The sequence below is a fragment of the Colobus angolensis genome, unplaced genomic scaffold (assembly GCF_000951035.1).
Source record: "Colobus angolensis palliatus isolate OR3802 unplaced genomic scaffold, Cang.pa_1.0 Scaffold77, whole genome shotgun sequence".
In the NCBI taxonomy this organism is placed as follows: domain Eukaryota; kingdom Metazoa; phylum Chordata; class Mammalia; order Primates; family Cercopithecidae; genus Colobus; species Colobus angolensis.
In genome coordinates this window covers 5,049,828-5,063,504 of record NW_012121487.1, presented here as the reverse complement: position 1 = coordinate 5,063,504, position 13,677 = coordinate 5,049,828, and the positions used below count along the sequence as shown (strand labels likewise).

Here is a 13,677-nt window from a genome sequence, read left to right as displayed (position 1 = left end):
CTCAGAATGTCAGTCCCAGCCACCAGAAAGCACAATGTGGACAAGGAATAGAGCCAAGAGATGGCATTTCTGGTGAGTCTAAAGGCTCGGTGATGTTCTGTCTCACAATACAATTCATTCCTGCATGCACTTGTTGATTCAGCAAACGTTTATTGCATGCTAAGCACTTGACATGTAAGGGAGAGCAATTTGGATGGTTTTCTACTCTCACGGAGCCACAATTGACATACTCAACTATTTATCCAAGGGGTTTTACCTTGATGCCAAACCTGCAGGACGTGAAGCTTGCCCTCCCTGAGAGGGCCTCTCAGAGTGTCTTCTAGCTTTTGTTGTGTGTCATGTATTGATGTCCTCCAGACAGGTATCTACTTCCGCATAGCTTTGGGCTTCCCTAACCTGTGCCTCCCATTCCACCTCCCTTTTCTTGGCGGTCCTCTTCTTGATAACCACTTCTCAATTCCCTAAACCCCTCAGCTTCTGAAACTTCTTCCTTCACTCTCTTCTCATACCCTGGCCTGTGCCTGGTTGTTGCCCAGAACAGCTTCTCTGAAACTTCAAGTACTTCTCTCCAAATCTCTGAACAACTTCCTATACCTTGAACTTTCTAACACTCTCCTTTTCCCCAGCACTTCCCTCACTTAGGCTCCCTTTCCCAGAACTTATTTCTGTTTTCACTTTTCGTCAGCCCATGCCCTGTCTTCTCTAAGCCTCATACACCAGTTGGGTGGGTCCCTCAGCTTGAACTCTGGCTTTATGTGCCTCTCACATCAGCCTTCTGACTGCAGCCTGAGAAGATCCCACAACTGGGCACGTGGATGCTGCTTACAAATGCAAGTTTTTCTACCCAATGCTGAAAACAGATAGTTTAGTTGTCTTTTTTCAGACTCCCTTTCCTTTTAGTGATTATTTCAGACCTTTACTACTTTTTAGAAGCTTCCAGCCAATACAGCCTCCTTGCTCATGTTAAGTAACTTTTATCCTCCAAACACAGTAGGTTTCAGGTACGTTCTTCTACCTCCTACTGAAGTCCTCCTCTGCTCTCTCTGGTGCAGTGATCTCTTAATGGGTCTTAATATCCCATTACTGATGTCCTCCATCCCAAATCCTCCTCAGTGCTGCAGCCAAAATACATACCTCAAATGTATAACACCCTTCGGTGACCTCCTGTGTCCTGTGGGATAATGTCCTTCCTGGCTAAAAAGTTTCCTTTTCCTTTCTTCATGTTCTCACGCCTGTTCATAAAATACTATATTGGGGGGAAAAGTTTTCTTTTTCTTTTCTCCTCTTCCTTCACTCAATTTTCCACATGGAATGGGGAAAATATATTTCTGAATTATGAAACCTGTGTTTGCTAATAGGTTTGTCTTTCCTCAAGCCACACAAAGTCTTTTCTTTTCCAAGGGTAAACTCAGTTGTGCACGTCTGGCTCCTGAAGAATGAAGGTAAATGCATAGAACCTTAGATCCCAGTGGCAGTCTAATGTAGCTTCATCAACAGTAAAGATGATATTTTGAAGCTTTTCTGAATTTTGTCCCTATTGCTGTGTCACTTCAGAATCTAGAGAGGGAAGGATGTGAATAGTTAGCATTTAGAAACCCATTCATAATAGACCCTCAATTATCTGGCTCTTGTTGCTACTTGCATATCATCTAGTGTCTTTACTTTCAACATCAGTAACCCCTGGCCCCTGATCACTAAGCAGACTATAATCCAGTCATTCCAAACTACCTGTGGTTCCTTAAATAAGTAATGTTGTTTCACTTGTCTGCATATGCATGGCAAAATATTTTCCTATTCGGATTCTCCACTTAACTCATCCTAAACCCCTGCTCAAGTATCATCATTACTGTGAAGTCTTCTCTGATTAGCTCCAAACAGAATAACCATTTCCTCCAAAGTTTCATTTCATTTCTTTTTTTTTTTCAAAGATGGGGTCTCATTCTATTACTCAGGCTGAAGTGCAGTGGCCTGATCATAGCTCACTGCAGCCTCAAACTCCTGGGCTCAAGCAATCCTCCCACTTTGGCCTCCAAAAGTGCTGGGATTACAGATATGAACCACCTTGCCTGGCTTCCAAAATTTCTTATACTTTTCTCTCTTAACAGCAGTTTCCACACGCTATCACAACTACTAGACCATATACTTTTACAGTGCAAAACTATCCCTTGTTTCTTCATGTACTACCTGGCATTCATGAGTGCTAAAAACTTTTCCTTGAATACAATATTAAGTAAGTGAAGAAACGCGGGATTAAAAATGAATGCTACAATGAACCAAGATTTCTGCTGAGTGACCTGAATATTACAAAGAAGCAAAAATGTCTCACTGTAGAGGAACAATTACCCTGCTTGGAATGCAGGGATTATGTTAGCATACAAAATTGATTGCTTGATCAATCTGGAGTAGAATAGCTCATGAAGCATAGTTATACTTAATAATATAACAAGACAGAGGGGCCTTAGGGGGTCTTACTGCTTAATCTCTGTCCATATGTCTTAGACCTACAGACAACTTGAGTTCAATGATTGTGATGCCCCTCGCCTCAGGGATCTGTTTCCATCCAGCTTCCAAAGATGGGCATACACCAGCAGAAGCACAGAAAAATAACAAACTTGTATATTGGACCCTCTGCTTAGTACTGAGAAAGCTGGTTTGAAGCCAATAAAGTCAGGCCTATATGCAGAGATTGGCACCATGGATTATGCTTTATGGGGTATGCCTCCAAGGGCAACTCTGCATTTATCCTGTGGCTTCTGGCTTCCAAATTTTCTAGACACTTCCCTCTTGGGTAAAGGAATAAAAATTGACTTACTTCCCTTGCAGACCATCCTTGGAGACTAAGTACTGCCTTGTCTTCTACTGAGAGAAAACCATATTTTTGGTACCTGCCTTTCCTTGTGGGAGGTGTTTCCTCTGTTTACATAACAAAAGGGCTATAGCAGAGATGGATGGAGCAGAACCAAGTCATGACAGCCTGTTTCTGTTTTGTGTTCAGCAATTTTCTGCCAGTTCTGGCCACCTCCCTTCTTCTGGAACATGCTGATTTCAGCAAGTCCAGCTCTGTCAGTTCTGCCTCCCAAGTCTATTGGTTTCTGATCATCTGATAATGCTTTGACTACACTCAGGACCTATCTTTGTCCCTCCTCTTAACATATTTGGAGCTCAAACTAAATATTGCTGCCCGGGGGCCTCCTTCCAGCCTTAAATTTCAGCTCATCATCTTCAGCTGCCTTGGTCATGGCTCTGCTATTCTCCTTGATCCTTGGTGAGTATCTCTGCACCTGCTGGTTTAGGCTTCAGAGTTTTCTGGAACTTTGATTAGGAGAACTTTCTCCCTGTGAACCTGGAACCGATTTAGATGTTTTTCAAGGGTGAGCTTCTCCTTCCTTTCTACATTTGGTAACCAGTCTAATCCTTAAAAATCCACTTAATCCATACACATTTGTAATTCACTTTATCAGATTTTTTTCTATTTTCCTATATTTGTAATGACAGAGTAATGATAGTTTATCCCATTTCTCTTTTTACATAAATGTTTCTAAATGTACTATTAGTAAGAAGACAAATGAATGGGCACCAGGTAGCAGCAAGTGGAGCCAGGAAAGGAAGTAGAACTGCAAGACAATCACCTTTCATTGATCATATTGTCTGGTTTCCTCTGAAAAGTGTTTCATATAATTTTTTTAAAAAATTTTCTGCAGTTTCTCATTGCTTAGAGTAATCTAGAGATTAACCTAGTTAATTTGGTGATTGTGGAGCCAAGGAGACCTGGTTTTCAATCCTGCCTTTTGATTTCTTAGCTTTATGAATTCGTAGGTTACCATACCTCTCTGAAATCTTGCTCTCTCATCTATGAAGTGAGGATAAGATTACGTTCCTCAGAGGCTTTTAGCAGTATTTTTTATAAGATAACTAATATAAAGCATCTAGCAAGGCCTGGTAAGTCCCTACACTAATCAATCACATCCACTTTTATGTCTTGATGACCTAGTGCATCACCAAAGCCCATGTAAGCCTCTCAACTGGACACTTTTGTGTTCAATGTAAGGGACTGACCACATCTTAAACATCCATACACCCCCCCACACCACTCAACGGCTAGTCCTGCCCCTCATGGATATACTACTAGGTCTTCCAGGCTGATGCTTCATGAAGCCTTTCTGGTCCATGCCTTCTGCAGTTACCCACCCTACTGCAGAGCTTCCAAGTCACTTACTGGCCATATCATGTTTGCACCTGCATATCAGGCTTGCCATGCTCACTTTCCTTCACATGTACACATGCTGGGGTGGTGGTTATGCAATTTTTCCCATTATGTATAATATAACCTTGAGTTTTGGACAGTTGCAGAGAAGGCCTCATTGAGTCTGAGAGTGGTCACATTCTGAAGATTAAGGGAATGAGGGTAATGAGAAGTTATTTGGAAACCAAGGAAAGAAAATATTCCAGGGTAAACCACTGAACTACTTGAATCTGCCTGAAAAACTGTAGGCTGGAGGTCCAAAGATATTTGCTTCTTCCGAAAAATCCTGTAAGATGGGGGAGGTGGGTGTTTTGCAGTTGAAAACGCATAGGCCTCAGGGACTCCTGAAGGTTATAGGGTTCAGGACTCTCTACAGCATTAGGAGGGACCTTATGGAGAAAGGAGTCCAAATATACAGAGATCCTGTAGGAAGAATCTCCCATGTGTTAAAGATAGGCTGCTGCTGGAATCTGGAGGTTTGGAACTACATATAGAGCTACTTTCTGAGCTATTCATCTAAATCAGCTAAAAAAGCCTGCAAGCTGATAATGAGGTTTATAATTTTTAATGGTAGGAAAGCTGAGTGGTTGCAACAGACACTATATGGCCCACAAAACTGAAAATATTACTGTCTGGCCTTTTACAATAAGAGTTTGCTTACCTGGTCTAAATGCTGTGCCAACGAACACAGGCATATCCTGCCCCTTTGCCCTACTTTCTGCACTGCCCACCGTGGCATCTTTATCTCCCCAGGCCAGTGCATCTTCCCAGTGGCCTCCAGCACTCTTTCTTGTTGTGCCAAGAGGCTGCATCACCACACTTTTACTTCAGGCAGTAATAACCAATCAATCTAATTGACTAGAATAGAAAACCAATCTATCCACCATCGTGTGTGAAGGAAACAGGCTGAACCAGTTAGCTGTGGTAGAATTGGTCTCTGTGATTTCTAGCCAGTGTCCCCGTGTCCTTGGAAGATGGTCATCCCAGAAGAAGGTCCCAACAGGACTGACATTGGAGGTACTGCATCTACCACTCTTGTCTCACACGGTTCTGTGAAGGCTTTCTAGAGAGTCGTGTTCTTTAAATAAAGTCTTGGAAATTGACCTCACTCATTTCCTTCTTTCTTCACCAGCCATTTGCACCAGACCTGCATTCCTAGGTAAGATTTTTGGGGGTTTCTGAGAGGGAGGCCTCAAGCTCAGGAGAGGGGAAATTTTGAAACTTCTTGAGCCACAGAGAAAGACTGGTTCAAAACAGGCCCAGCACATTTCCTTTCTGGCTTCCTACCTCACCCACTCAGTCTTGTGTGGGCAGATTTCCACCTCCAGAATTTAGAAGGGTTTGGGTGGTTTACCCTGGCAGGGCACCTGTCCCTACTTGGTTTCTGTGGCCAGTTGGCCAGCATCCAAGTAAGAGCTAGGTTCATTTCAGGTCTAGAATGCACTTCACTGCCTTATGGGCATACTTGAAAAATGAACTTCCTTTCAGTTTCTTCCTGTTGGTTTCCAGCATATCCAGGTCCCCCTGCCAGGCTTAATGGTATCTTTGTTTGAATTAGAAACGCATTGTTGCTTGTAGCACATAGCCTGACCAGCAGAGTATAGGCTGGATTTCCTGCTCAGGGAGTCTTTGGGTAATGCACAAATTGTAAACCCAAGGAAATGGTGCACAGAGAGAATGAGTTTATAGAAGGGGAGGCTACGGGTTGTGGATTATCAGTTTCTTGTATATTATCCCTCCAGTCTCCCTTTCTGCTTGATCATAGAGACTTTACCAGAGAGGGGCAGCCAGAAACATTGCTATTGGTGTGGAGAATTCTATACCCTGATGGATGCAACCTTCCTGGGTTCTCATCTGGACATTCAGATTATTATTTTCTCAACCCTTCTGTTTCATCAAGCTGAATTTCTTGTTTTAAAAAAGTTTGTTTTTTAATTTATTTCTTCTTTCCCTGAATTTCTTGTTTATGTATTTTTTGTTTTTATTTATTTCTTCTTTCCCATGGCTATTTCAGTCTTCTACCCCATAGAAAATGAAAACTGATTAAAAATTGAGAATTTTGTAATCAGCAAGGAAAGAAAATATACTGTTGATCCTGATAGCTAGTATTTTCTGTAGTACGCAATAATGCCAATCCAAACTCTAATCTCAGATACAATGACCCCAAAATTATTTATGGTTCATGCTGCTCATGAAGATAAAAAACATTTTTGGGTAACTGCTCTTAAATTATATTTTTATCCAGATCTATGAGCCTTAAACTCAGTTGTGTGAAAATGAAAACTTTTCTTAGTTTTTTATGGTTTACATAAAAGCCTTATTTTTTATGGTTAACTTTTAATTGCTCTCTATAGCCTCCATTTTTATATATTTTTTTCCCAAAAAAATTTAAGGAAGAAAAGGAAAGAAACAAAAAACAAATGCATGAACTAAACATAAGCTTCCGGATGCAGTTTAAAATTAGCCAGGTTAGAGTTTTCTCACTGAACTACTTCTCTTGGATTGATTCTGAACTCTGGGGAGTTTGTGTGCAGTTGAGACAAGGCAGTCTGTGGGAAATCTGGTCCTCAGCAGTCATGTTCCATCCATGCATGCAATCTGGGTCATCCCATGTGAACCACGTTGGCGCTTATTAAGCTGTTCATCTTCCAATAGACCATAGACTTCCAGTCCAAACGTGGCCTCTCCTGGTGCACCAGAACTCTCTCAGCTAACTGTCTCTCTCCATGTAAACATGGCAAATTCAGCCTCTGCTATATTGCTCTGAGGCTGCAGGAGGCTTGGTGGGATTGCCAAGCTTAATATAAGCTTCTTGAGGGCAGCAATGCTATCTCTCTTGTTCATCACTGTTCTCTGAGTTCACTAAAAACCAGACAAACAAAACAGAAATATAGTACTCACCTAACAAGTGTTTGCTGTCTAATAGCTCTTCCCTGGTCTCCCTACACAGCCATCTCTACTCTCCTTGCATGTCTTGGTGGAAGAAAGATAATTTCTGTTAGTCTTTTCTTTTTCTCTCTTTTTTCAAGATGGAATGTCGCTGTTGCCCAGGGTGGAGTGAAGTGGCATGATCTCGGCTCACTACAACCTCCAACTCCTGGGTTCAAGCAATTTCTGGCTAATTTTTGTATTTATTTATTTATTTATTATTATTTTTTTTTTTTAGTAGAGACAGGGTTTCACCATGTTGTCCAGGCTGATTTTAAACTCCTGACCTCAAGTGATCCACTTGACCCAGCCTCCCAAAGTGCTAGGATTACAGGCATGAGCCATCGCACCCCACTTCTGTTAGTCTTTTCTACTTCCAGAGTTCTAGTCATGAAACTGAACCAAGTCCTAGATTTCTCACAACTTATCTGGAGGTTCCATGGATCCTCTCTTATGCTTCTAGTCCCTAGAATTAGATCAAATTCTTGGGGCTCTGAGACTCTGACTCTTCCCTCTCCCAGTGCTCTGTATTTCTTCTGAGGTGGGTACTCGAACAAGGAACAATTTTATAGGAAGCAGCAAGGATGGGCATGGATTGGCCACTGAGAGTGAGAGATAGTTAGGTTGTTCAGCCTGAATTATAGACACTCTGCCTCAATCTGGCTGCCATAGAGAGAGACAGAGTCAAGAAGGAGAAAAACACAACAGATATTCTCTTTACACCTCTGTTCAGGTCCGGGGTTTCCTCTTTTGGACAATGTAGCCATGGGACCACCACTTTCATGAGGATGATTTTCCTCATCTGTGAAATAATAGGATGGACTTTGTGATCTCTTTAGGTCCTTCTGATTCTGACCTCCAGAGAATCTAAAACTCTGCTGGATCTTCAACCAACCTCTTTTCCTTAATCTTCAATCTGATAATGCCAGCAGTCATGTCCAGGTATCTTGAAGTAGAGTTTCTTGGCAGGGTACCATTAAGGCTGTAGCAGAACCAGAACTCAGAGATGGAGTTCTGAAGCTCCTCTTCCTCACCTTTTCTTCTGATCCTTCATTTCTAGCTCCCCAACACTCTACACCATTTGAATGGTGGAAGAGTCCCAGATTGACTGAGTACATACCTAAGGACCCTCTGAGCTCCTCTCAGGTCTCTAGCTATAACCTGTCTCTTTGCAGCATCTCCATCTGGAGTGCGGTTGGTGGGCGGCCTCCACCGCTGTGAAGGGCGGGTGGAGGTGAAACAGAATGGCCAGTGGGGCACCGTGTGTGATGATGGCTGGGACATTAAGGATGTGGCTGTAGTGTGCCGGGAGCTGGGCTGTGGAGCTGCCAACGGAACCCCCAGTGGTATTTTATATGAGCCACCAGCAGAAAACGAGCAAAAGGTCTTCATCCAAGAGGTCGGTTGCACAGGAACAGAAGATACACTGGCTCAATGTGAGCAAGAAGAAGCTTACAATTGTTTACATAATGAAGATGCTGGGGCATTGTGTGAGAGTGAGTATGGCAGGGGCCCCGGACCACTTGCCAGCTGCCATACCCCTCGTGGCCACTCTTGTTTGTCTTCACTCCCCACCATAGACTTTCATACAGTGGCTAATTGGCCCCTCACCCCCCACATTTCACACTTACCCAATTGTCAGTGCTGGAGATAAACAATATCGTCACCTAGAACTGCTATTTCTACTTGATTGAGCAAATACTTTTATCTTAGTTTCAATCTATACGAGAACTTGTTTCTCTTGTTTACACACATGCCAACATGCACACCACTAAACATTTGTTGAATAGAGTATCTTGTATCTGGAGCTGGGCATGGAGTTATGGGGGAAGAAATGAGCTCGCAAAGTATAATGTATGCTTTTTAAAAAATAGTCTCAGTTTTCCAGGAGTTTATCTTCTAGTCAGGTAGACAGGAGATACTCATAGGAAGCTAACACAATCTAATAGGTGGATAGATGATAGAGAGATACATAGACAAAGAGGTCTGTGTTCCTTTACTTCCCCCCATATACTTGCTTTCTATGTATGAATAGTCTCTTCTCTTTTCTTCATTAGACAGCGATGTGACTGAGGAGCTAATCCATGACTCCTCTTTCTTTGTCTCCCCACAGAATTTGTTTCTAGAGAAACAGTCACCTTTTGCCTTGACATTGAAGACTCAGTCCTATTTTTTAGAAAGATTGAGGATTGGGAGCACTAATCTGATATATTTAGTTTGCAATGCCAACAATGAACCAAAAGGCATTTGGTGTTGGACATATCTTGTATGTTATTGCATTTATGTTTCAAAGTCTATACAAGATCTCTTGTGAGGATCAAATGACAAGTTGAACGTGAAAACAATTTGAAAAACTAAAATGCTACAGAAATGATAATGATTCAACTTGGAATTTGGAAATTACATTTTCTTCATTAATTCCCTCATTCATTCTTTCAGCAGGCATCTATGAGGCAGTGTTAAGCACTTTAACATGCCTTGTACTGAACACCAAGAACTGAGAGATGTGTTCATTGGGCCCCCTTTACTGAGAAGACCATGTTCTGGCAGGGAACAGACACACTCTCTTTCTTTCCCCTCAGACCCAGAGAGCCCTTTCTCCCCAGTCCCAGAGAATGTCAGGTTGGCTGATGGCCCTGGGCATTGCAAGGGACGCGTGGAAGTGAAGCACCAGAACCAGTGGTATAGTGTGTGCCAAACAGGCTGGAGCCTCCGGGCCGCAAAGGTGGTGTGCCGGCAGCTGGGATGTGGGAGGGCTGTACTGACTCAAAAACGCTGCAACAAGCCTGGCCAGGGCCAAAGATCCATGTGGCTGAGCCAGATGTCGTGCTCAGGACGAGAAGTAACCCTTCAGAATTGCGCTTCTGGGCCTTGGGGGAAGAGCACCTGCATCCATGATGAAGACACGTGGGTTGAATGTGAAGGTAATGCCTGTGCATCCAGAGACTAGGTTTATTTATGGATTTAATTATGTGGAATCTCATTCAAACAGTATTTACAAATTGCTACTCATGCACCAAAGGACCATTGCAAACTTATTTAACTGGGCAGATAACTAATTCCTTTGTTTTTGAAATGGATATAATAATAATCAATTTTGTATCTGAAAATGCTTTAAATATTAAGCACTATATTAATATGAACTCTTATTATTTTGAATTCTATATTGTAGGAACAAGGTATATCTTTCTATATATCTGTTAGGTTCTTCAATTTTTAAAACTTATTAGAATGTCATTTATAAATATTAGATTTATAAAATAGATGGGGAAGTGAAAAGATCCTTGTGAGGGAAGCCGACCTGGACAACAGGGGTTAGAACCTGATGGAGAGCTAGAGAAGGAGCTCTAATCACAGAAATATAGGTGGAGAGTTTCAAATGTGCTTATGGGGGTGGTGAGGATGTAGAAGATCTTCTTGGCCAGTTGCAGTGGCTCACGCCTATAATACCAGCACTTTGGGAAACCAAGGTGGGAGGAGCACTTGAGCCCAAGAGTTTGAGACTAGACTGAACAACATACGTAGAACCCTGTCTCCTAAAAAAAAAAAAAAAAAAAAAAAAAAAAAGCTGAACTTGGTGGCATGCACCTGTAGTCCCAGCTACTCAGGAGGCTGAGGTGGGAGGATCACTAGGGCCCTCGAGGTTGAGGCTGCAGGGAGCGGTGATCACACCACTACATTCCAGCCTGGGCAACAGAGTGAGATGATATCTCAAAACAAACAAACAAAGAATTCAAAATGAAAAAATTTTAAAAACAAATGATCTATTTTTTCTCCTTTCCCTTCCTGTCTCCAACCTCTGACTTCCTGCCCTATCATGCAGATCCCTTTGACTTGAGACTAGTAGGAGGAGACGAGCTCTGCTCTGGGCGACTGGAGGTGCTGCACAAGGGCGTATGGGGCTCTGTCTGTGATGATAATTGGGGAGAAAAGGAGGACCAGGTGGTATGCAAGCAACTGGGCTGTGGGAAGTCCCTCTCTCCATCCTTCAAAGGCCGGAAAAGCTATGGCCCTGGGGTTGGCCGCATCTGGCTGGATGATGTTCATTGCTCAGGAGAGGAGCAGTCCCTGGAGCAGTGCCAGCACAGATTTTGGGGATATCACGACTGCACCCACCAGGAAGATGTGGCTGTCATCTGCTCAGGTAAGTCCTACAGATGGAGAGTTCATAAGGGCTGGCAAGGAGGATGATAAAGGAAGAGGAAATGATGGGGGTGTACTCTGGGGAAAAGGGTATCTCCACAAGCGCCATGAAGCTACTCATAGTCATCACCTGCTCTGTAAGTACTTCCAGGGATATGGCTGGAAGTCCAGGTCTTGTGGTGGGTTTCATTCCTGGGGCTGGTGGGTAGAGGTAGGGCTGACACTATACAGGTATTGAGTGTGAGAACATACAGGTATTGAATGTAAAAACAAGAGGTGTTCTGAAAATTATTTGATCAACATCTTTATATTAAACATAAAGTGAAAGTTGGAGAAACTAAGCAACTCTTCAAAATCATTAAAACTGCTTTCAAATCATATAGCAGAGCCATAATAAACAGTCTTTACTCTCAACCCAAGGTTACTCTCTTAGATAACCCTAATCTTGAAACTCTAAGTTAAACTATGAAAGATGGTTCTACCTCATTCTATTTGTCATCACTCCTAGATTTTAAATTAGTCTGTGAGAGTGGAACTACGGTAGAGGGCTTTTCGAGAATGCCCATGAGAGAGTCTTATCAGAGAGACCACAATAGCAGCCCTGAACTACAGACCTCTTCAGGGGACTGAAGGAAGAAGCCCTGTCCCAATTTGGTTAAAAAATGCAAGTGCAGCCCCTGGGTGGCTGACTCAAAAGAGCCTCGGGTCTGAAGCCCCATTGTGTAATCCATGTGGGGCTACTTGGTTAAACCACTGACTCTGGAACTAAATAAGAACTGATAGTTGATCAAGGAATATGCGAAGCAGTTAGTGCCCAGAGAAGAATAAATTTAACTGCAGGAGGCTAGGGTTTGACCCTGCTGCTGCTACTTTGAAGCTGTGTAATGTTAATCACTTAACTCCTCTGAACCTAAGTGTTTTCATGGGTAAAATAGAAAGACGCTTGTCTAGTTTACCTCAAAGACTTTGTGATTATGTGAGGATAAGATATGTTAATAGATATCAGTACTGTTTGTGACTCACATGGAGCTAGCTGAGTAAGTCCCTGGGATACTGCACCAGGTTCTGGCCTGGCTCACATCATTGTGGGATCTGTACATAGCTTAGCTCTTTTTCCTGTGTTGAGCCCCAGACTTCTTCCTTAGCTAATGTGAGTTTCAAGTGAATAATTCCTTCCTGGCCTTTATACCCATCCTTACTGCATTTTCCTCTTCTCTTTACAGGATAGTATCCTGGTGTTCTTGATGCCTGGCCCCACTAGCCCTGCCTGCCCTCTGCTTGTTCTCCTGAGCCCTGATTATCCTTGTACTCATTCTGGGGCTCAGGCTTGAGCCACTACTCCCTCATTCCCTCAGGAGTCTGAACACTGGGCTTATGCCTTGCTCTCAGGGACAAGCAGCCCCCATTGCTGCCTGTAGATGTGAGCTGTTGAGTTCCCTCTTGCTGGGGAAGATGAGCTTCCACGTGTCCTGTGCTCACCTCTGACCCCTTGACGTTGGTTCTGGCCTTTCATGCCTCTTCCCAAGCTTCCTGGAATCCTCAGACCTGTCACTTTGACCGAATGTGCAGACCATTACTAAGGCAAGATCTATGTCTGCAAACAACATTAAAGGAATGAAACAATGAAAGGAACATTTGAAGGAAAATGTGGTTGACATTTTCTTGAAACTTGGGGAAAAGCTTAGAATTCTTGTGATTGAACTACTTTTTTTTCTCCTCAAGCTTCAGGTGATCATAATAGTAACACCCTACTATTCTGTTATTTCTTAGTGTAAGTAGACAATTCTTTCAGGAGCAGAGCAGTGTCCTATAATCCTAGACCTTTTCATGACACTTAAAAAACAATGTTTCATCTTCTGATTTCCCCAGTAAAAATCTTTGTTGTCCATCCCTGTACAACCTGCCAACATGGTTGACGTTTAACGAGAGGGATGTCAAAGATACATTTTACTTTATTCAAAGAAAAATAATTGGTTACTCGTAAAAGGTCAAGAAAGAGGCAGAAAGAGGTCAGGGAGGGATAAAGTTGTGTCTTATGCCAAACGAAAGTGAATTAACTGAGTCTTTGGTGCCTGTAAGCTTGAGGCAAGACAGAAATAAGAGAATCAAGACTTGATTGTAAAAATTGACAACTTTAGACTCTGAGGCTAGACTGAGTACTTATTATATGGCTACATTTACACATTTACACTTACATAATGAATCAGATTTCACAGTCTCAGCAGTTGCTTCTCTGTGTGATATGCTCTTTCTGCACATGGAGAAGTAGCTGTGTCAGATTCTCCATGGCAGTCTCCCATACAGGGTTAAGTAGAAGAGAACTTTCCAGCAAATACAACCATATGTGTAAAAAGCTGTCCTCT

The 13,677-nt window shown here is 42.6% G+C and overlaps 1 protein-coding gene across 1 annotated transcript; it reads left to right on the top strand.

Annotated features, from left to right (window-relative positions):
• The first annotated feature begins 207 nt into the window (after positions 1-207).
• Positions 208-12,917, top strand: CD5L (CD5 molecule-like). Its single transcript, XM_011928479.1, has 7 exons — positions 208-361; positions 2,996-3,265; positions 5,376-5,402; positions 8,347-8,667; positions 9,754-10,095; positions 10,995-11,315; positions 12,538-12,917. Exons 2-7 carry the CDS (start codon positions 3,238-3,240, stop codon positions 12,540-12,542), a joined length of 1,044 nt encoding a protein of 347 aa, XP_011783869.1. The 5' UTR covers positions 208-361; positions 2,996-3,237; the 3' UTR covers positions 12,543-12,917.
• Positions 12,918-13,677: the final 760 nt, after the last annotated feature.